The 19,956-nt window shown below is 51.0% G+C and overlaps 10 protein-coding genes and 2 non-coding genes across 12 annotated transcripts; 4 read left to right on the forward strand and 8 right to left on the reverse strand.

The window, feature by feature from the left end:
• Positions 1 to 1,571: 1,571 nt before the first annotated feature.
• On the forward strand, positions 1,572 to 1,682 carry BP01DRAFT_t87. The gene has a single exon. It is a non-coding gene; the product is annotated as a tRNA-Leu (tRNA).
• A 672-nt stretch (positions 1,683 to 2,354) lies between these two features.
• Positions 2,355 to 2,655, reverse strand: BP01DRAFT_380997 (uncharacterized protein; the record flags this gene model as incomplete). Its single annotated transcript, XM_025577271.1, has 2 exons — positions 2,355 to 2,531; positions 2,596 to 2,655. 2 exons carry the CDS (start codon positions 2,653 to 2,655, stop codon positions 2,355 to 2,357), a joined length of 237 nt encoding a protein of 78 aa, XP_025433136.1.
• Positions 2,656 to 3,023: 368 nt separating this feature from the next.
• On the reverse strand, positions 3,024 to 4,387 carry BP01DRAFT_372490 (putative O-methyltransferase; the record flags this gene model as incomplete). The annotated part of the gene is made up of 4 exons (XM_025576733.1): positions 3,024 to 3,810; positions 3,877 to 4,000; positions 4,050 to 4,170; positions 4,220 to 4,387. 4 exons carry the CDS (start codon positions 4,385 to 4,387, stop codon positions 3,024 to 3,026), a joined length of 1,200 nt encoding a protein of 399 aa, XP_025433137.1.
• A 550-nt stretch (positions 4,388 to 4,937) lies between these two features.
• BP01DRAFT_411205 (MFS transporter) lies at positions 4,938 to 6,483 on the reverse strand (the record flags this gene model as incomplete). The annotated part of the gene is made up of 3 exons (XM_025578914.1): positions 4,938 to 5,536; positions 5,611 to 5,836; positions 5,899 to 6,483. 3 exons carry the CDS (start codon positions 6,481 to 6,483, stop codon positions 4,938 to 4,940), a joined length of 1,410 nt encoding a protein of 469 aa, XP_025433138.1.
• Positions 6,484 to 7,117: 634 nt separating this feature from the next.
• Positions 7,118 to 8,787, forward strand: BP01DRAFT_372492 (cytochrome P450; the record flags this gene model as incomplete). The annotated part of the gene is made up of 4 exons (XM_025576734.1): positions 7,118 to 7,207; positions 7,266 to 7,649; positions 7,679 to 7,759; positions 7,849 to 8,787. 4 exons carry the CDS (start codon positions 7,118 to 7,120, stop codon positions 8,785 to 8,787), a joined length of 1,494 nt encoding a protein of 497 aa, XP_025433139.1.
• A 3,063-nt stretch (positions 8,788 to 11,850) lies between these two features.
• Positions 11,851 to 13,253, forward strand: BP01DRAFT_381001 (uncharacterized protein; the record flags this gene model as incomplete). Its single annotated transcript, XM_025577272.1, has 2 exons — positions 11,851 to 12,379; positions 12,478 to 13,253. The coding sequence occupies 2 exons, from the start codon at positions 11,851 to 11,853 to the stop codon at positions 13,251 to 13,253; spliced, it is 1,305 nt and encodes a 434-aa protein (XP_025433140.1).
• A 1,248-nt stretch (positions 13,254 to 14,501) lies between these two features.
• On the reverse strand, positions 14,502 to 15,447 carry BP01DRAFT_422010 (ankyrin repeat domain-containing protein; the record flags this gene model as incomplete). The annotated part of the gene is made up of 3 exons (XM_025579543.1): positions 14,502 to 14,827; positions 14,959 to 15,153; positions 15,402 to 15,447. 3 exons carry the CDS (start codon positions 15,445 to 15,447, stop codon positions 14,502 to 14,504), a joined length of 567 nt encoding a protein of 188 aa, XP_025433141.1.
• Positions 15,448 to 15,783: 336 nt separating this feature from the next.
• On the reverse strand, positions 15,784 to 16,401 carry BP01DRAFT_227707 (uncharacterized protein). Its single transcript, XM_025571189.1, has one exon. The coding sequence runs from the start codon at positions 16,170 to 16,172 to the stop codon at positions 15,855 to 15,857; it is 318 nt and encodes a 105-aa protein (XP_025433142.1). The 5' UTR covers positions 16,173 to 16,401; the 3' UTR covers positions 15,784 to 15,854.
• BP01DRAFT_354935 (uncharacterized protein) lies at positions 16,157 to 17,235 on the reverse strand. The gene is made up of 2 exons (XM_025574566.1): positions 16,975 to 17,235; positions 16,157 to 16,900 (listed from the first exon to the last, which is right to left on the reverse strand). The coding sequence occupies exons 1-2, from the start codon at positions 17,008 to 17,010 to the stop codon at positions 16,631 to 16,633; spliced, it is 306 nt and encodes a 101-aa protein (XP_025433143.1). The 5' UTR covers positions 17,011 to 17,235; the 3' UTR covers positions 16,157 to 16,630.
• BP01DRAFT_t89 lies at positions 16,371 to 16,444 on the reverse strand. Its single transcript has one exon. It is a non-coding gene; the product is annotated as a tRNA-Val (tRNA).
• Positions 17,236 to 17,511: 276 nt separating the features above from the next.
• BP01DRAFT_381003 (uncharacterized protein) lies at positions 17,512 to 18,253 on the forward strand (the record flags this gene model as incomplete). Its single annotated transcript, XM_025577273.1, has 2 exons — positions 17,512 to 17,585; positions 17,650 to 18,253. The coding sequence occupies 2 exons, from the start codon at positions 17,512 to 17,514 to the stop codon at positions 18,251 to 18,253; spliced, it is 678 nt and encodes a 225-aa protein (XP_025433144.1).
• A 673-nt stretch (positions 18,254 to 18,926) lies between these two features.
• On the reverse strand, positions 18,927 to 19,507 carry BP01DRAFT_381004 (uncharacterized protein; the record flags this gene model as incomplete). The annotated part of the gene is made up of 2 exons (XM_025577274.1): positions 18,927 to 19,384; positions 19,462 to 19,507. 2 exons carry the CDS (start codon positions 19,505 to 19,507, stop codon positions 18,927 to 18,929), a joined length of 504 nt encoding a protein of 167 aa, XP_025433145.1.
• Positions 19,508 to 19,956: the final 449 nt, after the last annotated feature.

The following is a 19,956-nucleotide window of genomic DNA, read 5'->3' on the forward strand; positions in this document are numbered from 1 at the left end:
TGCTGTTCATCGACCGGCTCAATTGGCACTTCCGTGCCGGTTCTCGGGTTGATGTACCCTCTACCGTTCGGTGAACGCAGCGACCACCGGAACTTCGTACGGGACATTGGGACGGTGGAGGTAGGCGCGTGTGGCGCTGGTGATGAAGAGCGCCTCGATTTTGTAATTGATGGGGGGCCGTCGGCCAGTGTAAAAAGTCTCTGCGTGGCCTCCTAAGCGGCTGCTGCGCTCGATGACAACCGAAGGGAAGACTTGCCCAGACCCTTGAGAGGTATAGCAGTGTAGATTCCAGCGCTGCCTCCGCCCACCATTACCACATCGTGATGGTTGCCCCGAAGACCGAGCCCGCCCCGGTTGAAAGTAGGCAGGCAAACGCGCGAAGCAGGCCCACCAGGTGAAATGGGTCTCATGGTCATAGTAAATACAATAGCTATCATCCAAAGCAAGAGATTACTCTCAATACGATTGCATCACTCTCTAGGGCGCATTTGCTTCCATTCCTCAACCTATGCAAACTTCATTACATTACGGCCAGGCCATTGCACATCGCCCTCTTGGCCTTTCCTGGTACTCGTGATTCTTAGCCATTGACCCGTCCTTTCCCCACATGCTTGAAGCAATTATGGAATGGTGTTATTCACATGTGTATACCGAGGTTTGACTTTGCTCGGTGAGTTATTTGCAGAAATGCTGCGGACTTGTACATGATTGAGACATATGCTCTCCAAATCAGTAAAACCACCAACAAACAGTCAAGAACGGACCCTCTAATCACCGCACCACATTAGACAAGTTGTTAAGCAAGCCGTTGTGCCACAACCATGAGACAGCCTCACGTGCTTGCAGGGATGCAGGATAATCGACTTATTGATATCTCAGCTTTCCGTCTACGTGGATGGCATCGGCGGACCACATCTTCTCCTGGGAACACAATGTTACCTCACGGGGATGGCAATAGACAGGAGGATCGCCTAGGCTTGCTGCCTAACATTAGGGTCCTCTGCGAAAGCAATACGGACGCCATCGATGTAGGACGGAGTTGCACACGATCCGGGGCCAACTCATCTGAGCTGAGGTACCGTACCCTTGGCAGCTGGGGTTGCCGAAACGTTGATCTGCGCACATGGTGACACCTCAGGCTGGATATTTGCGGGCGACGTTGAGGCCATCAATCATGAAAGTTTTCTCGCGGCTGGCGAATTCATGCAGTGGCCTGCTGAGTTCAAGTCAACATGGGTGCACTCATCGGTGAGACTGAGATGCTCCCAGTCTGTTTGGTGCCTAGGTTGTACTTCGTTTCGTTGTTTTGGTTTTTTTTTTTTTTTTTTTGCTTCCTCGCTCCACTCTTTCGCTTTTCCCCCGTCGTCTCAGCAAGGCTTCTAGATTGGCATTTGGCCGAAGCTGTTCATGACCAAATGGGGATAAGCAAAGTGCTTGGCCAAAGGGAAGTGAGCGATCAGCAGATACTGGTATACCGTGGTACAAGGTGCATACTGTACATAGTGCTATGCCATTGACCAGTCTTCTACACAATGGTATAGCTAAATCTCTTCTGTCACTGCATCAATCAAGGCAAGATGGCCGAGTTGGTCCAAGGCGTCAGGTTAAGGTTACCTTAGCACGCAGCTTCACAGCTTCCTGATCATCGTAAGATGGCGTGGGTTCGAATCCCACTCTTGTCATAGCTTTTTCTTTTTGTTTTCATCCTGTCTCCTCTCCACTGTTTATTCGTTTTTCATCTCTTCTTCTCTGGACTTTTTCCCTGTTGTTGTTCCGTTATCTTATTTTACGCTGCATAGACGTCAGCACCCAACGATGCTGTAGTGAGTCCCGCCTGTGGACTGTCGAGATACTGTAACTCTCCTCAGAACGCCACTACTTTAGAAAGAGCAACCACCAACCACACCATGCTCGATAGACTAGTAGGTAGTATTGGTAGCCGTGAGAACAACAAATTCGTAGCTTCCCGATACCGTACAGCACTTAATCACAACTCATTTGTCCGGGAGAAAACAGAAGCTGTAAGTAGCAAGAGGTCGACAACAAGGCGCCGCCGCCGCCGCCACCACCACCATCACCACCATATAAGGTTCCCAGCGGACAATGGCACAATCATGAGCCCCCTTACCACTCAACCCCAGCAATCATCATCAACTTCCGCAGCCACTTATGACTGAGAACCTCACATCCCAAGATAGCCTTCCCTCCCACCCACCATCCACATCACCCCCACCCCGCACGCCACAACTGGCACCATCCCCTCTCGCACCGGAACCGCGTTCTACACCACCATCTCCGAAAGATACAACCACAGAATCACCACAAAGCTTACCAGCGCCAGATCGTACACTGAATCATTTTGGATGTGATACGCGGCCGAATCGGGTGCAGGCGGCCAGGAAATTGAGGAGGCCGTAGACGTGAGCCAAGAGCGGGGCCTTGGGCGGTGCAGAGGGGCCGGAAAAGGCTTTGATGGAGGGGATAGGACGAACATAGGTGGTTAGACTGTGGATCAGGGTTGCGACGGTGCTCTGCGATGGTTCGTATTCTTAATCAAGGCTATTGAAGCGTGGCCAAGGAAATGGGACAATGTACGTAGAGGAGGAAGAAGGGAAGAAGGCCTTCTTCGTAAGGGGGAAGCCAGCTGGTGGTCATTTCGTTGGGTGTTGATTTGAGGTGGAAGGTCTGCAGCAGGTGGAGAAAGCGAAAGAGTGGGAGGGGATCTTTTATAGGGGCATAAGGATGATACAAGTCGGTCTGGAATGTGATGGCGACCCCAATAGTCTCTTTGATGAACCGCTATTGCTTCTTCTGCAGGAGTCATTTTTGGCTGCTCGTATGTCGAAATCATATCTTCCAGATGTGTCGGGTGTCTGCGCTTTACGATGATCTCAGACCGTCTGTTGATGGAATGTCACATAACGCAGTTTCCTATCACAATCTATCCTGTCTCTGCATGACGTACCCCCGTACTTCAACACCGGGCAACCTTGCTCTTAAGCTTACGGACAACATTCTCCAAATCAGGCTTCCACCTGCAGCATGGCCTCAATTACCCCATAACCCTCCATCACGATATCCACTCCAGTCACCACCAGCCCCGCCCTCCTCAGCAGCTCCGTAATATGTCTCTCCGTCCGCTCCATCGCCGCCATAAACACCATCATCACAATATCCATTCTCGACAGGATCCTAGGTGCCTGCCACTCGGGCATAATGCCTCCAAACAACCACAGCTTTGAATAGCCTCTCCTCATTCCGCAGGTCACATTTCTTAGAATGCTCACCACCTTATCGTCTGGCCAATTGTGGATGATATGCTTGAGTAGATATACACGGGCGCCCTTCACCATCTGCGGCGTGAAAAAGTCATACGGTATATACTCGATCATTGGGTCCCGCATATCGGCTTGGATGGTCTCAATAACGGACTGTTGGTCCTGCAGGATAAGCTGGCCTGTTTGCAGCGGATGGGGGAACTTAGCCTTTACAGCACGCAGGCCATGGCCGACGCTGCCGCCGACATCAACGAGCAGGGGTCTATCGGAATGGAGGGTGTCCACGCCCTCCGTGATGCGGGCCCAGACGGGGTATGACTCGCTCCAGTGTTGTCGATTGCGTTTTGTAGTCTGGAAGGTGTTAAAGTCGTGCGCGATGCTAGGGTTGGCTGCCAGCCAGCTGAAGAAACTGTGGTCGGTGTGAAAGCAGGATTGGAAGATTCCTGAGGAGCTGTCGCTGTCGGACGGATTGCGGTACTTCGTGGCCTGGAGATAGTCGGGGAAGCTTTGTAAGTTGGGGCCAATTTTGCCGCTGTTTGAAAGGGTGCAGGCGTTAGTTGCTTTCGTTCTGCAGTGAATATAGGAAAGAATGACATACAACATCCGGAACCCGGCGGCAAATGCCGGGCTTCCTAAGATATGCGAGGTCGGCGTTGCAGTGTAGGTCTCTGGACCTGATTCATGGATTACCCCTATTCCAGTAATGACCCTCAATAGTCGAGCTACCGATGATGAGCTTCGTAGAATGGCAGCGGGTAGTGGGACGCTCACCGAGAAGACTTGTTTCGGCCCCCGTTTGTTCCGCAAGTTGCTGTAGCGTTAAAGGCCCATCCCTCGGCCTTTCAAAGATTCTCAGATCGCTTGCGGTTCGGAGACAGGGGAAGATGGTGAACTGCCATGTACATCAGCTTTGTTATCTTAGGCATGGGAGACAAGCAGACTGTTGTGAAGCTTTCCAAGGCTAAATCGCCTGGCTTTTGCAACGCAGTAATAGTCGCTTGGCAGTGTGATATAGCATCTTTGTGGGTCTCAGGGTCATCCAAATCGATCGTGTTGAGGTGGGCAAGCGCAGCCTTAGCCTCATCAGCGCGAGGAATAAAGTCGGACATACTAAGTTAGTTGGTGCCCGAGGCCGTAAACAATGATAAAAAGCCAACGACTGCAGTGCCACTCGGCTACTCTGCTCTTTGACTAGTGCTAACATTTATCATGTAAACGCTTTCGGCTGCCCAGGGTCGCCGCAATCTTCGCCAGCTTCCTGTAGTCGCCGAGTTGTATGTCACCATGAGATGTCCGGATTACTCCATTGACTCAGCCTTGGAAGATGTTTCCAGAACATGCCCTTTTGTCGCCGCACTCTTAAGATGTACGACGTGGGAGAGAGGCAAGCCGTGTTGCACTGCAAACAAACATTGTTGTACCATTTATCTTCCTAACAACCTCGTCAACGGAACTTCATGAGGTTGCACAGCTCGATAGACGCTATTGCCTCATTTTTCATCCTTTATCACGGCCCAGTCCTTTCTGTGGACATTCGATTATTGACCAAGCGAACCGAAGTCAATCAATGAGTTCTAACGCTCCCATAAGAAATGCGTAGAAGAAGGCCGCCCGTCTGACATGGGATACCTGCAGACAATCCCGTCTTCCAGAGGGGCCTCAGAAGGTAACTTCAAACTTCGTCCTGATCTTCTTGCCGTACTTGTAGAAAACGACCGGCACCGGCAGCATAAGCAAAGCAATAAATCCCAGCAACGAATTACCCCAACCCAGCCCCAGAGTAGCATACATGGAGGGACCGGCAAGTGGCAGAAAAGCGCCAACAAACGACCGAACCAGGGTGTTTGCAGCCACCGCAGAAGCAGCATATGGACCAAACGCATCCACCATGTACGACTGAATAGGCAGGAAGGTCGCAATCATTCCCAAGCCTATCCACCCCAACCCGATGACGGGCATGATCCAGTGCACATGTTGGTCGACCGACCAGCCATACCAGAACAACCCAATGGGCACCAGGAGGCTGCCCGGGATCAGTAGTGGCAGTCGAAATTCAGGCTCTGCCTGACCGTTGTTCCACGCCGTCAGTCGAATCTGGGTCTTGTCGGACATTGCGCCAAAAATGACCATGCCAATCGCAGCACCCACCCCAACCCCGATGTAGACCAGCCCAGTGTTACCCTGGCTAAAGTGGTATGTAGTCTCGTAGATGTGGGTAATGGTAGTAAAGAGCAGATAGAGGTAGCCGAAAACAATTCCTACGATGCGAATAGAGATTAGGAACGTGAATTTCTGCAGACCATGATAGGTACAACCTAGCAAAAAAACTTACCGATGTACGTTGAGAACAGAGCCACGATTGGAGAAAAGAAAAGCATTTTCAGCGGTCGGACGATGGATTGAACTATGCTGTTCTTTGCATTGACTCTAGGCGCCTTCTCGGCGTAGAGGGCGGGATTTCCAGTCTCTTTTTTTAACCGGTCCACTTCGCGCTGAAGTAGGACAGGTTCGTAAGTCTCCGACTGGAACAGCAGAGTGAAGATCAGCGCGACACCTGACTGAGAGAAGGAAGGATTGTCAGTAAGTTAGGCTATCAATAGTCCAGGCCCTGGGCACTCACCACGATGGCCACCAGCCAAAGAACCCAACGCCATCCCGCAGCTTCTGACAGGTAGCCACAAGCAATGGGTCCGAGCACTGGGCCCATGAGCGGCCCTACACCCCAAATAGCCATGACCAACCCTCTTTCTTGTGGAATAAAAAGATCACCAATCGACCCTGCTCCCAGAGTCATCGGAGCGCTACCGGACAGGCCAGCTAATAGTCGAAATGCCAAGAGAGCGCCCATATTAGGAGATAGAGCACAGGCAACGTTCCACACAACAAAAACTGCCGTGGTGATCTGGTAAACGCGTAAGCGACCATACATTTCCGACACTGGAGCCAGAACCAGGGGGCCCAGGCCGAAGCCGATCAGGTAGATGGAGACGGAGAAGGAGCCAAGAGTCCTGTTGGTAGAACGAAACTCCTTCAGGACCAAGCCCGTAGCGGGAGCTAGGATGGAAGAAGCCAAGGGTGTCAGAAAAGTCAGGAAGGAGATGCTAAAGATGTTCAGCCATTTCTTCTTTCTCGGCCAGTTGATTGGTCTGGCCGGATCGTTGGGGCCATCCCAATCGACGATGGACGAGTTGGCTTCCACCTTCATCACGCTGGCAGTACTGCTCCCTGGGCAAGTTGTGTGTCGTCGCAATTGATGGAGGTTGTATTGCTCACAAGGCGACGGCGTCGCAAGACGGTTGTGTGTTGTGAACCAAGAATGATGCGTGAGGCTGCGTGTCTGCTTTTAAAAAGACCCGCGACATGTGCCCCCTCTCCCGTCTTGAGTAACCAGTCCGGTTCAACGCAGCTTCCAGACTGGGTGATGACTGCGCGGCTTGTGTTTCTCGGTTAATGTGGCTAGTGATGGTCGAATTTATTATTCGTCAAGCTGGGTCAAAAAAAAAAAAAAAAAAAAAAGTAACGGTGAAGCTTAAAAGAGAATCAAATGACATGACAGAGATGAAGACCAAAGGTGGGTGGAAGGAAAGAAGATATGGAAAGCTGCGAGAAGAACCTTTGAAAGGCAACGAAAGTTACAGATTCGGGATTATCGTCCGAAAGCCAGATAATGCAGCTTGGCTTGTATTGTATGTACTGTGCCATGTATTCTCATTGGTACATCAATATAAATGCCTCGGACAATAAAGACAATGTCTCAAAGTACTACTAATATGAATTACCCGAGTTTCTGGAACCACACTCCGGTTTTGAGTCGTGTCACCGCAGGAAGCACCTCTACCATGTCCTGGGCTGTAGACTATTCTCTGGCGCTGCTTCGAACAGCTACCTTGCAAGGTATTCTAACAACAGTGATCGCGGTTACCATATCAGTGAGAACATTGGATCTGGCACTGCTGAGCTGGTAGTCGTTACTAACTGATCTTCCAGTATGCCATCCTGAGCGTGGTATACCTGTTAAACTTCCATCCGCTTGCAAAATACCCTGGACCGAGGCTGGCAGCCGTAACTCGCCTGGTGCATTCCTACCATTTACTGTCGGGCACGGTAGTTCGGTTCGCCTACCAGGCACACGAAAAGTATGGTTCGGTTGTCCGAATCGCACCTGACGAGATTCTGTTTACTTCCAGCAAGGCATGGGAAGCGATCTACGGCCTGCAGCCCGGGAGACTGGAGATGAGCAAAGATACACCACTGTTCCGCGGCCCGCGAACGCCTCATGCCATCGTGACAGCCGAGCACAATCTCCATCGACTCTATCGGCGACTTCTCTCTAAGGGCTTCTCCGAGTCAGCCCTTCGAGAGCAAGAGCCCGTCATCCAGAGCAAGAGCCCGTCATCCAGAGCAAGATTGACCTGTTGATGACCCAGCTGCATAAGGCGGAATTCAAAGGGGTGGCACCGGAGATGACCTCCTGGTACAATGTGAGTAGACTACCTTAGAAACCATAACAAGTGACAGAGGATAGGCTAGACAGAGGTTGAGTTTCACTGAATAACTGTCCCTGTGGTAGTCTTTCACCTTTGATCTCATCGGGGAGCTGGCTTTTGGGGAGTCCTTCGGGTGCCTGGAAAGCTCTACTTATCAGCCCTGGGTGGCTATGATCTTCGAGGCCATGAAGTATCGAGGCTTCATGCAGGCCCTGAGCTATTATCCATCAGTCTCCGGATTGCTTCTAGCACTGCTCCCCAAATCCTACGCCCAGACCTTTGCCACGCACAAGCAGCTTACTCATGAGAAAGTCCAGCGACGAATTGAGAGAAAGGTAACTTATAACGATTTGACGGCCAACCTTCTGAATCCTGATCACAAACTCGAGCGATACCAGATTGATGGCAATTGCTCCACCCTAATTATCGCCGGAAGCGAAACCACCAGTGTCGCCCTGAGCGCGACAACCTACTATCTGACGCAGAATCCAGAAGCCAAAGCCAAGGTGATCCAAGAAGTTCGCAGCACATTTTCGAAGCCCGGCGAAATCACTTCCATCACAGTGCATAAACTCGAATATTTGCCCGCTTGCTTTACTGAAGCTATGCGAAGATTTCCGCCCGGGCCCGCTGTCTTTCCCCGGCGGGTTCCCAAAGAGGGAGCCTGGGTTGCGGGCCACTGGATCCCTGGGGGGATGCAAGTTGGAATTTGCCATTTTGCAGCCAATAACTCGCACCTCAACTTTAAGGATCCACAGAAGTTCATTCCGGAGCGATGGTTGGGCGATCCGGCGTACGCTAAGGACGATCGGCACGCCATGCAAGTCTTCAGCGTCGGGCCCCGCAACTGTCTTGGACAAAGTCTGGCCAAACTCGAGTTGCACCTGGTGCTGTGTCGATTCATTTGGGAGTTTGATTGGGAGCTGTCCCCAGAATCAGAGAAATGGGACCTTGACACGCCTGTCTTCAACACCTGGGGAGTCAAACCTCTGCGCATCTTTCTCACCCCGGCTTGTCACTAGGAGTACGGTTGTGTGTATTGTCACTGAAATCAAGTCCAAGGGGCACATTGTACGGAGTGATTGTGGAGGAATCCGCGATAGGCAAAGCTGTCAGCGCATATCAACCATGACGATATGTAAGATAACCCTCCATCCACGTATTCAGCCCTGGAGATTCACAAGCTTCTGCAAATCCCAGGAGAATTATCTGTTCCGAATCATATGTGCAAAGAGAGCGTTGCAGCATGATGATCCTTTGGAGAGATTGAACTAAAAAGTTAATATACCATGCAAATCTCGTCTCATTCGGTAAAAGAAAATAAGCTTCATGGTAAGCTTCACTGACATTGGGCGCGCCTGGAACCAGAACCACCACATGACCCAAATCGAGTACTTACTTAATAGTTATGACACCCTTGCTCGATCAGAGACTGGTGGTCCAGTCAAGCTGAGAAACCTTTTCATTGGAAAAAAAAAAAAGGATACTAAATTATCGCTGCTCTCTTCTAGGCATGGTTGGTATTGTGACTGGGTACGGGGAATTTGGCCTGCTCAGGTGGCCGCTGATTAGCTCCAGCGACTCATACAAATCATGGCTTGAGTACCGCGACATGGTTCCATATAGCTGCTGGAGCTTTTGAATTCGAATCAGGCGGGAGTGATTAGAATGAGTCGAACGACTGAATTGTAGATTGAAATTCGCAAGCTACTCAACGTCCTGGGCAAAGACTACTCTCGGACAAACGGGTAATCGTTGTATGTGACTCTATGCTATGGATTACAAAGAGCCCGATTAACAGGAGGAGCTATAAGATCATACCTCCGAAGATGGCGTGCGGCATAAAAATGTCTTCCCATCAGTCAGGAGAGGTGGTAGTATGCGGCTTGAGGCATCCAAGGCAGCTGGTCGCCGACCGCAGTATCAGTCGCTTTTTGTAGTGCTTCCCATAAAAGATTTTTTGTGCACCTCTAGGAACAGCATACAGTATGGATGATGCTACCTATGCACAGAGAAATGCTGTGGACGAGATATGGCGCAGGGTCTCCCCACCCAAACAGGGGGATACGATAAAAACATACAACAGAAGGGATTCGCTGGTGGTCACCCACCCAACTACTAACCTCCCGGCGTGTGGCTTAAGTACGGCTGAGCGGACGGGAAGCCCTGTTTTCCACACCCTGTGGTCGTATGTGCTTGGAGCTTGTGTTAAGACCCTTATATCTGGCAAAACCAAGGTACCTTGGTGTTTTGCTGGAATAGGACATCATGAACTATGCGAACAATCACCTACTACTCACAGTTTACACACGGCAGAAGTGTAGATCAAATCTTCGTGGCTTCTTTGGACTTGAAGTTCGGAATCGGAGGTTACTACTCTACACCCTACATAGTTTGGTGGTCATCGATTCAGTGAAAGGGTTAGTAACCCGGCAAGCACCCTGGCCGGGACCCGGGCCTAGCTTAGGACTGATTGCATGACGCGACACTGAAAGACAGGAACAGCTGCGCTGGTCGGTTTATCTTTTGGACCACTTCTTGTGACTGCTATCAAAGTATACGTCTCACGTGTGAAGGAGGGGCGTGGTGACTTTCAGGGTTGGATTTCCAGCGCTTGGCCTGGCTGGTGGGGAGCCTGCTTCTTTATACAAGTTGTAAGCCCCAAGACCGCCGCCGTCGGAAAACAGGTGAGGTGGTCGAAAGTCGCCTTAGGCAGCCCGTTTGGTCGCTAACCCTCGTTTGTTTGCTGCCTGCCATGTGATCACAGGGCAACAACCAAATGATTTGAGTCATGGAGCGCACTCAGGGAGGTCTCATGCTGCCGCCGCTTTTATCCACAAAAGCAGGCTCATGGGAGATTTCCGCAACTCAGTTAGAATAGAGTGCCATCGTTATAACGTCAGGATTGCGAAGACGCGGTCCGGTCCGGTCTCGTGGTGGGGAAACAACCATTTTTCTCCATGGGATCTTGTGAAGTGGTGCTTTGCTAACACCCCAGACAGCTGATAGTTCACGAAACGAGTCTAGTACTACGGCAGATTATGGTGCCGCCACCGAAATACATGGTCTTAGATACTCCACAAAGGCCAGGCAAACAAAGATGTTGAGGCTCGTGGCCTGCTTTCTCTAGCAAAGTTGCCACGGGCGTCGATTACTCTAGTGATGCACGGCTCAGCCCAGCTTTTGCCTGTTCTGAACAAGCGCAAGAATAAGACGCTATTGCTCCTGTGTCTCAGTTCAGTTCGAGGTGGCTGACTCGCTGGGTCCTCAAGGGTCTGAGACAACCAAGGGTTGACAGGGGCATTGATTGTTTTGTTGGAGTTGGATTGAGGGTTGGGCAGGGGGGAATCCGATCCAATCTCGCTATCTCTCACGAGAAGAAATCCGTCCATCCCCGCGGCAGTTGATCATTGTCAGTTTAGGGCACGGTTCAACTCTTCCGGGTCCGTATCGAGGACCCCTTAAATGTTAACTTAGAGGTTAGAGGTCGAACTCGCTGCTGATGAAGGATTCTTTCGTGAACACTGGCAGGTCTTGATCGATGCCTATAGGATCATCGTTCTGAGTATAAACTATAGTTTCACATTGATTGGTCAGAAGACATTCTGACTATCCGACGGTACAGATGTTGGCTAACAAGTATAAAGATTTTCTACATATCCCGGCTGCCCCTAGGAGATCGCGCGAAGCAGCTTTTGAGATTGATGCCTAACAAGTATGATCACCCAACAGCCGAGACTCCAGTTCCGCACATCTGGACTGCCATGGCATAGCTGGCGGCTTGCTTTGCAGCTTGTTTTTCGGCCTTGGTTGCGTACTCACCTGTGTCCTTCCCGTAATCGTTGATGAATCCGATGATCGTTTGCTTCATATCCTCGTTGCCATTCACATGAACAGTAACGGTTTTCTCATTGTCGACCGATTGCCAGATCGAGCCATCTGGGGCGGTGTCGGATTTCGTTTCGACCGTCTGGCTCGGGGATCCGCATATTTAGTGACTGAGAGTGATCCCCTGACTCATGCTTGATAGTGAAGAAAAAGAGGCCCATTGAAAGGCACTGGAAAAACGTACCCAGTCATATCCGATGTTCTGCAGCTTCGCGTTCAGCTCCTTGATCAAATCCTGCAGCGTTGTCGGCAATGCAGGCTTCATGAGTAGACACCATGGCTCGCCGCGCGTGATCGAGCGCGTTGTCGAAAGCTTTCTCGTCGATGGAAGCGGAGACTTTGGTGGCACCTCCGACTGGGCGGTGGATTTGAACGAGACCTATGTCAGCAACGGGACAGGTAGCAAACTCTCCAGCGGACTGGAGGTGGACCTTACCGTCTGCGATTACTCCATGACCTTCGCCAGTCTGACGGATCTCTCCGCCCAGGCCGGCTCGCTGCGCACCGTCTGCATTGGCGCCTACACCCTGCAGGTGCTGATCGACATGCTGGACACGGCCTGCACCAACTATACCAACGTGAACAACGACTACGACGAGATGTTCGGCTACTATGTGACCTACATCATAAAGCTGATCGCCTCCACCCTGTCAAACGAGTTCATGTTCAATCAAAGCGCGACCACCCAGTGGGAGAAAATGCCGGTGCTGGGCACTGGGATGAACTGTACGTCCCCTCCGTCAGCTTTCATTGTACAAACCCAACCACCACCCCCTTTTGCCATTTGAACCCCACCCCTGCGCAGCCAAACTCAATGCTCTTAGACTTCGACTGCAACCCGGGAGACGGAACCGACATCCCGTGCATCAAACTCAACACCTCATACACATACAAAGAGGCCATCGCCGAGAAGACGACCGCCCTCACTCTCACGAACTCGGACGGCTACAAGGCAGCTCTGGCCAACTTCGGCCTGGAGGCGGACTGGGTCACCCTGGGCGACTACGAGAAGGACCTCGACTTCGTGGCGCCGCACGCGAGCAAGAAGTTTGAGTACAAGTTCACCGGGTTCCCCATCCAGAATGACACGATGGTCGTGCCCAACCCCAAGGACATCGTGACCAAGGGGCTGGGTAGCATCCCCGACCTCAAGACCAGCATGCAGGCGACCCTGCTGGACATCATGATGGGGGTGTGGACCAACGGCACCTCCTCGGATGCGGCGCTGGCCTACAGCATCCTGGTGTTCTTGCTGGTGCAGGCGGTCGACGAGATGGCGCAGGCCAAGGCCCTGGGCATCTACGACACCGTCGACGATCCCAGCTCCGCCGTCGTCAGCATCATCGGCATGCTGCTGGGCGTGGACGCCATCGCCAAGGTCTCGTGCGACGGCCAGGGGATCGCCTCCGTCGCGAAGCTGCGCCGCGCCATGACCTCGGACGAGGTGGCGGCCATGGGCTCTATCTTCAAGGCGAACGACGATAAGCTGCAGGCGATTATCAAGGTCTGCAAGTCCCAGGACCGTCACTTTGATACACACACACACACACCTTTTGAGACAGTTCACCGGTTGTCTAGCTTCCTTGATGGTCGGGTTTGAAGTCAGCCATCGTCAGCAGACAATACACTCATTCACGCTTGCTCACTTTTCATCGTGGTTGGGAATAATCAATCTCTCATTCTTAGACCGAGACAACATTCCTTCCTTATATACAAATCGATCTACGACTTTTCCCGCTTTGTACTGTTATGATGGATCTTGGGTTCTTAGGGCTATCCTAAAAGTAAATTAAATATTACAGCTTCATCGCAATCCAAGGCTTGATCAAGCAGTAAATGCTGTCCAGCTTCAAAACCACAGAATCCCCCACATTGTTCACAATATCGCCTGCGTAGGTGGAAACTTCGCGGCCCCTGAGGATCTGGTGCAGGGTCAAGTAAGAATGGATATCTCGAAGATGGGGAATGATCGAATGTAATATATCCTAGGGGGTGGTTATCGAGTGAAAGAACACTACGGCAGATCCCAGATACCCTTTCGTTGTGTGCGGGGTTCAGACCTAGCTATATCTCTGCGTCGGACTTGATGCATTGTAGAAGCCTAAACTAGATACGAGAAATCAGCAAGTAGGAACGAATGCACCCTAGGCTATTTGTATATTTACATCCTATATAGTTTTGTTCTTGGAAGCGTCTAGTACATACGACCACAGGGTGTGGAAAACAGGGCTTCCCGTCCGCTCAGCCGTACTTAAGCCACACGCCGGGAGGTTAGTAGTTGGGTGGGTGACCACCAGCGAATCCCTTCTGTTGTATGTTTTTGCCTCATCTACAGGCTGTACCTACTGTAATACAGTCATACCAAATCCAGCCAACTCATATTGGTCTCAGGGAGTGGATGACTACTAGTCTTGCTATCTCTTGTTTTTGGGCTGTAGGCTGTCTGGCTATTGTGGTCTGCATAGAGTCTGTTGGAAGAAATAGAGAAGATAGCTAGAAAAGGTCATGGAACAGAAATGCACATACTCCTGAGACAATGAGACGCTATACCGAAACTAAACGGACGGCTCTGATTCAAGTACTTTGCCCTGTCTCTCCACCAAGAGCCGCATAATATCCTGCTTATCTTCTGCCATTTGAGATTCGCTTCTGTCTCCCCAAGGAGCCGATCTTAACCATTTCTCAGTCACCATAATCTGATAACCAAGCTCAACCTGGGCTAGGGGGAATTTCTCTCGGCTTCTCAAGAACGGGGTCGTCTGGTCTGAAATCAACAGCGGCTTTCGCGTCGAGTAAAGCCATGACACATTCAACTTGGCCCCAATTAACTGCAGCATTTAATGCGGTTCTATGTCGGCCAGTGACAAAGGCCCGGTTGACACTGGCACCCCTTGTTCACAAAGTACTTCAGGATCTGCACATCAGCGCCGGCAGCTGCGGCCGCAAGCGCACTACCTAGCGAACCAGCCTCAAGCGGAAGATCCACCGTTGCTCCCAGCTCGATCAAAAGTCGCGCGACCTCCAGTTTTCTGCCAGAGGCTGCAGCTGCCAGGGGCGCTTCCAAAAAGTCCCGACAAACTCCTATTGACTGTCGCTCCCTTGCCGACCAGGTACTCGACAATCTGCACTCTACCACCCCAGGCTGCAGCCGCAAGGGCGCTCCCGAAGAGCCCACTGGTGAGAGGCATATCAGCAGCCGCCCCTTTCTCTACCAGGAGTTGAACCGTGTCAAGTGTGGTCTGAGACTGCAGCCCGCGCAAGGGCACTTCCATACTCTGTGGAAAGTGGCAGATCAACATTCGCACCGTGGTCAATCAACATCTCAGCAATATCGAGTTGATTGGCATAGACGGCGTGATTAAGAGCGCTTCCATAGCTCCCTGGAAGCGGCATATTGACTGTAGCACCTTTTGAGATCAGGAACTCGACCATCTCAAGCCTTCGCTCTCCCACTGCACATGAAAGAGCAGTGCCGTACATTCCACCCTCCTGGTTGATAGCTGCCCTGTTGTCAAGCAGAAGTTGGACCAGCCTAAGATGACCACGAGATGCTGCAATGTGAAGAGGGCCTCCGATCTCCCCCCTTGTTGGTTTACTGCAGCTCCCTTGTCAAGAGGAAGCTGTGCGACTTCTACATGTCCACCCATGGCTGCATCTCCGAAAGGGCTGCCAAAAAGCCCGTGTTCGGGGTGATTTACATCTGCCCCTTAATTGAGTAAAAGCTGGACCAGATCGAGATGTCCCCCACCGGCCGCAGCACAAAGAGGACCTCCATATATCCAATTCCCAGACATGTTGATTTTCGCTTTCTTGTCAAGTAGAAGCTGAACAGCCTCGAGATGGCCGTAAGAAGCGACAATCGCAAGAGCAGTCCCGTGATATGGCTGAGCTTTGTCGACATTTGCCCCTTTGCTCAGCAGGAGTCGGGCTATATCCAGGTGATCATGATATATTGCGGCGTGGAGCGCAGTTGCTCCGTCTTTATCAACTAAATCCGGGGATGTACCTTGTTGTAAAGAAAATAAAGTCTACAATATCGCGATTGCCATACGTGGCTGCTGACGTCAGAGCATTGCCGGCGGGACTCGGATAATCAATTGGAAATTCAATTCCACAAGCATCTGGCAGATGTGAAGGTGGTTAGCCTTTGAAGCTAACATGAGAAGGTTTTCGCCATTTAAATTGTGGTGAAGATTGTCTGTCAAAATATTTCAGGACTCTTCCACCAATCGAGAAGCGTCGTCTTGAGTCCAAAGCAGCACATAGCAAGTATGGGTAGAGTTGATGGCGATAGGTCTCTGGCGGTTCTACAATCCTTCTTAAAGTCCTTGAAGGAATATCTAGAAGTCCGTGGGGTCAAAACAGGTAATCCGTCCTTCCAAACGTCTTGGTGCCAGCTTCGATACACATGGGCGCTTTGTCTTGGTGATTCCAGGAATTCTTTAAGCAGGTTGACCAACACGAAGTCAAGATCGTCTGGGGTTGAAACCATTGACGCATAGTCTCGTACATGACGCATCCAATGGTACCAACTCCCGTTATGAAAATTAGTATTTGATACTGATAGCTCATATGGTTCAAATTAGCATAAGTTGGTTGCCCGGCTTGGCCCACCAAATGAGCGATATGAAATTAACAATTAGCTCGCAAAAAAATGAGGTGGAAATGCACTGCTCAATTCTCTGCCTGTATTTCAGGAGATGGGTTGAAAAAAGAATGACCAGACTGGGGCTCGATCCCAGGACCTTATCGGTGTTAACGATACGTGATAACCAACTACACCATCCGGCCAGTGGATGAATCGTCAAATTGATTCAAGAACTCATAGCCTTATAACAACAGCCTTTTGATCGAGAAACTCCCTCGCATGCTGCAGGATTCAAATAGTCAACCCAGATCAGAGGTCACAGGAAAGACCCGATACATTGTGGCATTAGTGCCAATATACCAGGGCTTGCTTTGCTACTTCGTCGGCAATCAAAGCAGCAAGTCCAGGCAGCAACAGCACGCAAACGCCGAAAGTAATCCTGCACAACATTCTTCCTCGCCAGAAGTTTGTGACTGCTTCTGCGCGGCTAGGGGAGTTTGTTGCGGCGGCATCGGAGCCGAGTATTGCATCGTATGTGGCGGTGCGGCCCCAACCGGATAGGCCGAGGTAGGTGGATAGTAAGTGCTGCTGGGCGGACCTGGCGGGGGCGGTGCTGAAGCCGCGGGGCTGAATTCAGGGCGATGGGGAGGAGGCCCAGGCTGTGCCACCGCAGGGGTTGTTACTAATTGAAGGCTCATAACGGAAGAGTTGTATGGGAAGGCCAAGGGCTCACCGGTGGCTGATATCGCGTCTCTGTAGATGGCATCATGTGCGGGGATAGCAAATCCAGTGCTTGTCACTGTACCAACATTGAAGAGGATGGGCACAAGCGACAGAGGCCGAAGATAAATACTTCACAATGCAACATAGTAGTCAAGTTGACGCCGGGAATAGAGTGTACCGGAAGATGTAGATAGAACTCGAGAGATTGATGAATTGTGGTCTAAAGATCTTTCGAGATATACCGAGCATCCCTTTCGTCACTCTGCTAATCCGGAAACAGACGGAATATAATGTGTGGCAGTCATGCTGCTGGAAACACAACATCAAGGGGATCAGCCAGGCTAACAGCATAAGCTTTGCGGACCAGGCGTGCCGAAATTCTTGTCTCGGTTTTAGGCAGCCACAAATGTGATGTCATGACGGGAGTAATCCTTTGCCGCGTATATTTAACTAGTTAACTAACTAGTTATACCTGATTACCTACTCTTTTCCTTCTCCATTTTCAGATTTCCTCTCATTTCATCACACAGACTCCCTCTCAGCGAAGATGCCACCTCCACAACCCATGCCTCCGGTGCCTGAGGGCTGGCGCCCGCAGTTTGACGATAGATACCAGGAATGGTACGATCACCTTCATCACTTTTGAGTGCGACGACGCTCGCAGTACTGACCATACCTACCACAGGTATTTCGTAAATCTTCGTACAGGACAGTCGCAATGGGAGCGTCCCGACCGACCGGCCGAGCCAGATCGCTCAGCTCCTCCTCCCCAAGGTCCCCCTCCCGGTTACGATGCCAGCACAAGTCAGAATAACAACGACGAAAAATCGTCACCGTGGTCGCCGAACCGCGACAGCCGAAGTCCCTATCCGACCCCGCAACCAGCCTACGGATATAACAACAATCCGTATCCACCACAGCAATACGCCACCCCGCCTCCTCAGGCAAACCCATATCCCAGCCAATACCCGCCCCAGTATAACAACCAATATCAGAATCCCTACCCGAACCAAAACCCAAACCAATATCCCGCTCAATATGCGCAACCGGCGATGCAGCAGCAACCGCAGCCTCAACCGGAACCAAAGAAGAAAAAGCGAGGACTGGGTATGGGCGGGGCTGCTGCGCTGGGAATCGGAGGCGGTTTGCTTGGGGGTCTGCTTCTGGGAGAGGGGATTGAGCATTTGGAGCACGACTTTGATGGGCCTCCTCCTGGGGACTTCGGTCCGGGGCCTGATTTCGGTCCGGGGCCCGATTTTGGTCCGGGACCTGGTCCGGGGTTCTGGTAACAGCGATGCGCTGACGCATGTCTGCTGGTGTTTCTCGAAGATATGCAGAAATTTTAGTTGGATTATGTAGATAACAAGGTTTATGAATTTAATCCTTGAGGAGTGAATGCAAGTCATGTCACAAAATTGCATGATGAGATAGGGAAGATCAACCACAATCGCGACCCGAAAGTGTGGCTACTTTGCGTATCGCCGAAGCGATTTGAGATGGCGAGCGAGCTGTCTGTCTCGTTCAGAAGCAGCCTCAAGCACGCAGATGACCTTGATAGTGATATTGATGGTGACCGTATCGCTGCAACCCGCTACTTGGCTGAACTCAGGGGATATTATCGTTGCACCAGTTCACGGCTGAGGTTGGAGCCTTTAGTAGGCACTCTGCTGACGGCCCCTTATGAAGCTACGCCCTCTGGGAGACACGTTTTCCGATAGTAGTAGTATACTTGGGCAGGTGGCAATGGAGAAGGAGGAGCAAATCAGCATCCAGCGTTATGGGGGACATGGTACTCGTCGTAGAGGCGAGTGTGAGAGAGCTTGAGCTTGTTTTGCAGGGATTGAACATCAGTAGTAAGTAGGTGAGGAGATAATCAGAAGTTTCACACAGTATAATCCCTAGTAGGGCGTATAACAGTTTGAGTGTAATGTTGAGACAAAGCAGGACGATGCATGCATAGTATTAAATTCCGGCTATGAAGTTCTGAAAGCTAGCATGCTCTTTGCATCGACTAGAAGCATCATCTAAGGCAAAGCAGGAATTCACCGGGCTAGAAGTTTCACGGAAGGGTGATTCAAACTTGACGCAGAGACCGGGAAAGTCGAGTTCCGCCGCCTGAAGGGGACGGAAGCGACGAACCTCGTCTCTCGTCCATTCGCGTAACGAGTCGCTGTCCGTTTGTAGGTCGACGAACTCCCTCCTGGGCTCCTCTCCGGGGTCCTCGTCGTCAAAGCAAGGCACCATGCCGTATTGAGTTTGATTTTCATTCTGGCGCTCGTCGGGCCCGACCGCCCTATAGCATCGAACAAAGGTGTAGAATTCACAGAAGCCATAGAAGTGTGGAAAATTTGGGAAGCGCGAACGCAGGAGAACGAAGGCCGTCTTTAGGCGCACCTCCAGCGCTGGCCAGTCTGCATCTTCTCCCGAGCCCAATTAATTACCTTCAGCCTTGCTGTCCGAGACGACAATGAGCTGTTTATTCAAGTCTTTGCTGTACCCGTCGATGTAACAGTACACAGAGAGAAATCCGAATTGGTCGCCATGGTTTCCTTGTCAGTTGTAGTAGAGAAATGGATCGATAGAATTGACAGGATCGTGCTCGCGTGGTGAATGCTGGGGTGTTCAAGATGGACTGGATTTTGTTTGAAACGAGGCGTGTACGTGGGGCTTTGTATATCTTGCTGCTGCTGAGCGGATGCAAAGAATGGGGTGTTCTGCCTGGAGACTTTTTGGATGAAAGGTCTTCTGGACCTTCCCAATGACAAGATAGTACGGCGCGCCCGGAGCTTTACCTTCACACCAATCAATAGCTTTGTTGTTTCGGTTCCTTCCTTGGCTTTTCTTGTCTCCTTGTACATTTGTGTCTGAATCATCAGATACAGAATCTGCCCTTTAGTTGTGCCCTTGAAGGAACGTTGAAGCATCAACCAACGTGGTTCTTCCGACGTCAAGTCAAAAAAAAAAAAAAAAAAAAAAAAAAAAAAAAAGAAAA

This window comes from Aspergillus saccharolyticus, assembly GCF_003184585.1.
Source record: "Aspergillus saccharolyticus JOP 1030-1 unplaced genomic scaffold BP01scaffold_8, whole genome shotgun sequence".
Classification (NCBI taxonomy): Eukaryota; Fungi; Ascomycota; class Eurotiomycetes; order Eurotiales; family Aspergillaceae; genus Aspergillus; species Aspergillus saccharolyticus.